Source organism: Ananas comosus, linkage group 8 (genome assembly GCF_001540865.1).
Source record: "Ananas comosus cultivar F153 linkage group 8, ASM154086v1, whole genome shotgun sequence".
Classification (NCBI taxonomy): Eukaryota; Viridiplantae; Streptophyta; class Magnoliopsida; order Poales; family Bromeliaceae; genus Ananas; species Ananas comosus.
Window position 1 is genome coordinate 9,461,148 of NC_033628.1, and position 6,263 is coordinate 9,467,410.

Below are 6,263 nucleotides of genomic sequence, written 5' to 3' on the forward strand. Positions count from 1 at the left end.
TATTTATGACGTCATGCTAATGTCACTGGTGCAATTAGTGGCTGACACTATTGGTTGAACAAGTAACCCTAGATCCAATAACATTTAGAGGCCGCTATTTGATCCGATTTTTAAAACATTGTATTTAACTGACAGAAAGACGTGAATCACGAAAAGATAAAGCATGATTCGTGAGTCCAAGATTAAAATCCAACCAATTAATATGTATAGTTTGTGAGGTACTCTACTCCTAACTCCTAGGGCAAATACAATCCCTAATAAATAGGTACAACATCAGTAGTTCATGAGCCTTCAATCTTAAGAGTAAACAATCACCACTAAATAAAGATTGTAATTAATTAATTTTGCCTTCTAAAAAGTTGAAAATTTGTAACAATTAACAAAAGAAACCAGAAGATTACATGATGGTTGGATGGGATCTCAAATTGATTCCTTCCCAGAAGATGATTACAGAATCTGTCCAGTTTATACCAACATTAGTTGCACCCACCCTTATAAAATCTTGCAAATCCCAAACTATAATCTCTTCTCTTCTCCCCCTCTTTCTTTTCTCTATCAGATAAACAAGGCAGCTGTTTATGAATTATGATAGAAAGAATTAGCAAAAATCGAAGCAAAAAACCCCACCAACAAGTCTCACTGAACAAGCCAGAGTGAAGAAAAAAATAAAAATAAAAAAAAAAAATGCTTCTAGTAAGGCAGCTTTCATTCATCATATCATTTATCATTATTGCTCATGGTTTTGGTCCTGGGCAGTCCAGTATGTTTTCACAACCAAGAGAAGCTTCTCCCGCTTCAGCGGGCCGTCCTCGTGATCGACGATCTGGCTATCCCACCGCATGCCGTCGGCGATGCTCTTGATCTTCACCAGAATGTCGACGTCGTCTCTGAAGATCACCGTGCCCTCCGGCCTCAGGATCCGATCCATCTCCAATAGAATGTCTTCCATCTCACACCTAACTCACACATACAAAAAACAAGAAAAAGAAGAACATTAATCATTAATGAGACTCGACTTAATCCGGTGGTTCGTAGGGCTAAAATACAGAAAACCTTACGAATAAGATTGTGCGATTGTAATATACACCATAAGATTACCTGTCCTTGTAGAGGGTGAACACTGAGTCAGCATGAATGAGATCATATGTTCTTGGATAAGTAGACATGGCCTCACACCTGCAACAAACAAAGAAAATCATGAGAAGTGAGAAGAAGTTGAGAGTACTAGTACTGTAGGCTTCTTAATTTTGTTCTATAACTCTCACCAATCCTGGTAAGTGCCGATGAGCCCGCGCTCGTAGATCACTCCGAGAGTGTGAATGTTTGTGGCGGTCGGGACCATGTTCATGACCCAGACGGGGTCGTCGATGAGCGCGGCGGCAAACCCCCCGAACCGCGCATTCATGTCGAGCAGGTTACGGTATCTGCCCTTCTGCCCCAGCTGGTTGATCACCGTCTTGTAGTACCCCACCCTCTTCTTCCACAGCGCCGTGTCCTGCAAGAACATCTCGGCCGTCACTCCCTCGAGGCTTCCGCTGCTGATCCTCGGCGGCACCGCCGTCAGCCTCTCCGGCCAATTCTTCAGCTCTCCCCCCGCCACCTGCTCGATGCTGGCCACCTCGGGCAGGGCAGTAATGCAGGTCTCCATCTTGTTGTACCTATCGATATGTAAATAGAAGAATTAAGTTCATCAGGTCGAGCTTTCTATAGTTTTTTATATGTTATTTAAAAGTGAACTGAGTATGTAATATACCAAGCAGCATCAGGATCTTGAGCAGGGCAGAACGGCGGGGACTGGACGAGCTTTCTGCTGGCCTTGCAGTGGACGTGGTTGACTGGTTTCTGCCAAATTGCAATGTCTTCCTGCTCCTTGATCTTGTTCCAGCAGAGGCTCTTCGCGACGGACTCGATTGCATTCTGCTCCGCGCTCAGATCCTCCTGAGTCCTCTGCCACCCCTTCCAGTGGCGCTTCCAGTTGATCGGCGGCCCCGACAGGATCCAGTACCCTCCGGGCCGCAGAACGCGGTCAATTTCGATCAAGTACTGCCCATCTGTCAATGTAAATCACCAATTAATTTAGCCTAGCAAGTAGGACAAGATGCATATTAATTGCTTGATTGAGAAAGTGTTGGACAGAGGCGAAGGGAGAAAGAAATCATTGATCAGACCTGGTCCACAACTGAAGTGAGCAACCACCCCATTTTTCAACCTCAAACTCAGTAAAATTTAAGGACCTCTTTCAGGTTCACAGGGTTTCAAAAAACTTATTTTCATAATAGAATTTACGCTTTGTAAAAAATAGGTAAAACATTTTTCGATGTCAGATTTTGAAGGATTATAAAATTTTACAAAACATTTTTATTCCTGACATGTCCGATTTTTGTGGTAAAATAAATATAACAATTGGATGTGACTTAACAACTAAATTCCCTCTCCCGACATCCAATTGGAGCATGGATCTAACAGTTCCTTAGGTGCTGTACAGCGCATTTAATGGTTTAGATCTTAATATTGAGACAAGCAACAAGTAGACGATGGACCACGGCACTGTACTACATTTTGGACACGTTCAGGAACAGTACGTAGTAGTAGATGTGCATCTCAATTATTACTTAATAATTTGACAATAAAAGCCGAAGAGCGGGCGACGGAGATGCGTTTGCGTGTTACCGTAGAGGTGCCACGGGATGAGGCAGCGGGAGCAGTGGGCCATGTCGAAGGCCCGGGCGGGGTAGGGGAGGCGGTTGGAGGCGAGCACGCCGATCATGGCCGGGACGCCGCGCTCCAGCGCGAACTGGACCTGCGCCTCGTGTGTGTCCCGCGGCGCAAACGACATGGTGATGATGTCCCGCGACAGCAAATACGCGCCCCAGCTCGCCACCTAACAATGTGTGTTATCACATTACATTACGCAGCAACAACACCACTAGCAGCAGCAACAATAGTAGTAGTAATAATAGTAATAATAATAAAATCAAATGCAGCTCAAATTTAACAGTGATGATAAAAATGTACGTAGCCTGTCTCAATTATACTTTCAATCGGATAAAAATGTACGAAGACCCCTCAAAAAAAAAAAAAAAAAAAAAAAAAAAGAAGCAATGCTTCTCTGTTTGAATTGACGCGCTCAAAACTTTTACTTTACTTCTACTTTGGTCGAGTGACTCTCTAACTAAGAAAAATTAAAACCTTTATCAGATTTTTTTTTCTGATAAGTTTATCAAATTTACTATTTTTAATCACTTTATACCTAATTCAACCATTAAATTTGACAATCCTCAGTCAAATATTTTTTTATCTTTGTATTATTTTAATTACCTAATAAATTGAAAACTTTGTAGATTTAATAACTCTATTGGCTATTTATATTTAATTATTTTAACCTTATTTAATAATTATATCGATAAAATTATCAATAAATTTGATAAAATTTTTGGTTCATTTAAATAAAAAAATTATTCAATTTTAAGAAATAGTAGTAAAGAGAATTTGAATGAAAATGGGTTCTTAATTTATTTCTAGCTACCTACAAGTTACAATGAACCGAGTTGCGACCGGGTTGACTCACGAGCGACCCGGAGAAATAATAATGTTTGCTAAAAATATCTTGCTATAATTATCCAAATTTTACCCAGGAAAAAATAAAAAATAAAATTAATAAATATGAGACATTTATTTCGGGTTACCGAATCATCCAACGTATCCGATAAAGTCATAAAGATTCGCTATAAACGAAGAAACGCCACAATTCCCCACCAATTATTACATTAAAAAAAAACGCGTTTTTCTTTTTTTTTTTTTTCTTTTTTTTGCATTAAGACCGACCCGGATCCGACAATATCCCTTGTTTTTCTAACTTTAGAAAACTTAAGGGAGAAGGTACATATTTAAGGAGGACCCCTCAACAATAGCACATTTTGAAAGAGGTTCTTAAACTTTTTCTTCAACTTTTTTTTTAAAAATTCTAAATTCTTAAATTGAGTTAATTACTCTAGTTATTTGTAAATTTCTAGTTAAAATACTTTCTAAATTTTACAGTTTTATTAGCTATTAATGATTAATTCTTTAGTTTTTATCCAATAAATTTAAAAATATAATCTTTTAAGAGTTTTGCTAAAATTGAAGGTTTTAAAATGGCCTATTGTGGACCAAGTGTAAATTCTCTACAGTTCGCATGCGCAAAAATATCGTGCGCATGAGTATCCACAGTAGAAATAATCTGAGCAATAAACAACTCAAATTAATTTTGTTGTAGATACACAATTGAAGCGCATGGCAAAATTATACGCAGAGATTTTCTACACGCGGAGAAATAAAAACATACTTAATTTGTCATTGAGCAAAAACTTTGTATATTTTTCTCAATCTTGCTACCAACCAGTTCGGCTTATCCAAACCAACAAAATAATAAAAAAGAAAAAGGTAAAGGCGAAAAAAAAAAAACAAAAAAACAAAAAACAAAAAAACAAGAAAGGGCAAAATTGTATAAAGACCCCTCAAATCCATTGCATTTGGAAACAAACGCCCTAGACCTTCCTTTTTTTTATTTTTATTGAAAATATTCTAGCCATTTAAGTTAAAAATTGTATTGAATTTAATGGCAGAGTTAGCCATGACCAGTAAATTAATCCAATTTTAATTCTTTCCAAAGTGACTAAAACTATAATATTTAATAATTTTTTTTAACTGAAAATTACTTGAGCAAATAGCTCAAGACATTCTTTGAAAATAGAGTACAGTCGAGGGGTCCTCCATACATTTTTTTCCAATAGAGACCAAGAAAAAAAAGAAGGTAAATATATAGGTCTGATTCTAAATTTTACTGCTTAATTTTTAAAATTTATATAAATTTTAGTCACTCAAGAATAATTTAACTTTAAATAAAAAGTATATAAAATATATGAAGCATACAATATTTGAGTAAAAATAATGTCAATTCACTAAAATCTAATAAGTAAATTGAAATATTAATTAGTCAAATTAAAAAGAAAAATTATAAGGTTAGATAATGTATAGCCGGGATTCAAAATAGTTCGTAGTTCAGATATAAAGGGTGGGTGCGTGGTGGAGGACTGCGTAACTCACCCCGCAGCCGGTGTCGAGAGCGGTGCGGACGGCGCCGGAGCGGAGGGCGGGGGCGAGGCGCTGCATGTCGTCGATGTAGGCGTCGGCGCCGTTGGGGAACATGGTGCCGCCGCCGGGGAAGCGGAACTTGTCGCCGTCGACGCGGATCCAGTTCTGCACGGCCTTCTCGACGGTGAGCTCCTTGTGCGGCACGTTGGCGAACCACGCCGCGCCGCGGCTCTCGGGCCACGGGGGCGGGCTCCGGTATCCGGGCGGCGCCGGGACCAGGCACTTGAGCTGCTCGCCCTTCTCCGGGCAATGCCGCTCCCTGTACACCAGCCGCTCCCTCTCGAACCGCAGCGACCGGTCCCGATCCTCGCACGGCGTGTACTCCGCGAACTTCGCGTCGCACGCCGGGAACCCCCGCCGCCCCCTCCGCCCTTCCTCCACCGCCAACCCCTCCTCCTCCGCCGCCGCCGAGTGGTGCGCCGCGAAGTCCAGCGCCGTCGCCGTCGCCGGAGCGGCGCCGGCGCCGGCGGCGCGGCGATCGCAGGGGACGGCGGTGAGCACGACGGCGGCGCCGCCGGGGCCGGCGCCGGCGTGCTGCCAGACGCCGAGGAAGTAGGAGGCGGAGCAGAGGAAGGCGACGAAGGCGACGGAGAGGACGTTCGTGCGCTTCAGGTAACTCTGGTAGAGCTTGCACGCGCCGCCGCCGCCGCCGAAGGGCGTAGAAGCCCCCGCCATGGCCGATTAATTAGGGAGGAGAGAAAGAGAGAGGGAGAGAACGCGATGAGGGCTCAGGTTTGGGGGGGGATTTGGGGGAGGAGGACGATGAGTCGGTATATATTACTAATTTAATTAGGTATAAAATAAATGAATAAATAAATAGATAGATATAAATTGGGCAAATTAAGGAGGAGGGGGGGAGGGGTGGTGATGTATAGAAGGAAAGAGAAGCGTATGGTTTTGATATGATATTATTATTGGGAGTAGAAATAGAAAATTACATGAGGGGGGTGGGGTTTTGGTCCTTTTGGATGCATCTGTGATGGTGGGGACTGGGGACGGGTATTCAATTAAATTAAATTGCATTGAGATGTATCAACATTTAATTAAATTGAAATGTGTGTTAGACTTTGATTGTGACAATTCTAAAAATTCGGTCAAAAAATTATGACAAAAGAGAGTTTAAGGACTAA

The 6,263-nt window shown here is 41.6% G+C and overlaps 1 protein-coding gene across 1 annotated transcript; it reads right to left on the reverse strand.

Moving 5' to 3' along the window:
- Positions 343 to 6,010, reverse strand: LOC109714221 (probable methyltransferase PMT15). Its single transcript, XM_020238733.1, has 6 exons — positions 5,086 to 6,010; positions 2,671 to 2,881; positions 1,754 to 2,051; positions 1,266 to 1,658; positions 1,099 to 1,176; positions 343 to 956 (listed from the first exon to the last, which is right to left on the reverse strand). The coding sequence occupies exons 1-6, from the start codon at positions 5,806 to 5,808 to the stop codon at positions 728 to 730; spliced, it is 1,932 nt and encodes a 643-aa protein (XP_020094322.1). The 5' UTR covers positions 5,809 to 6,010; the 3' UTR covers positions 343 to 727.

Coding starts and splice junctions, on each gene's coding strand:
- LOC109714221 (XM_020238733.1), bottom strand. CDS start 5,808: ATGGCGGGGGCTTCTACGCCCTTCGGCGGCGGCGGCGGCGCGTGCAAG. Junction 2,882..5,085: donor CTCTCGACACCGGCTGCGGG/GTGAGTTACGCA, acceptor ACACATTGTTAG/GTGGCGAGCTGGGGCGCGTA. Junction 1,659..1,753: donor CAAGATCCTGATGCTGCTTG/GTATATTACATA, acceptor ACATATCGATAG/GTACAACAAGATGGAGACCT.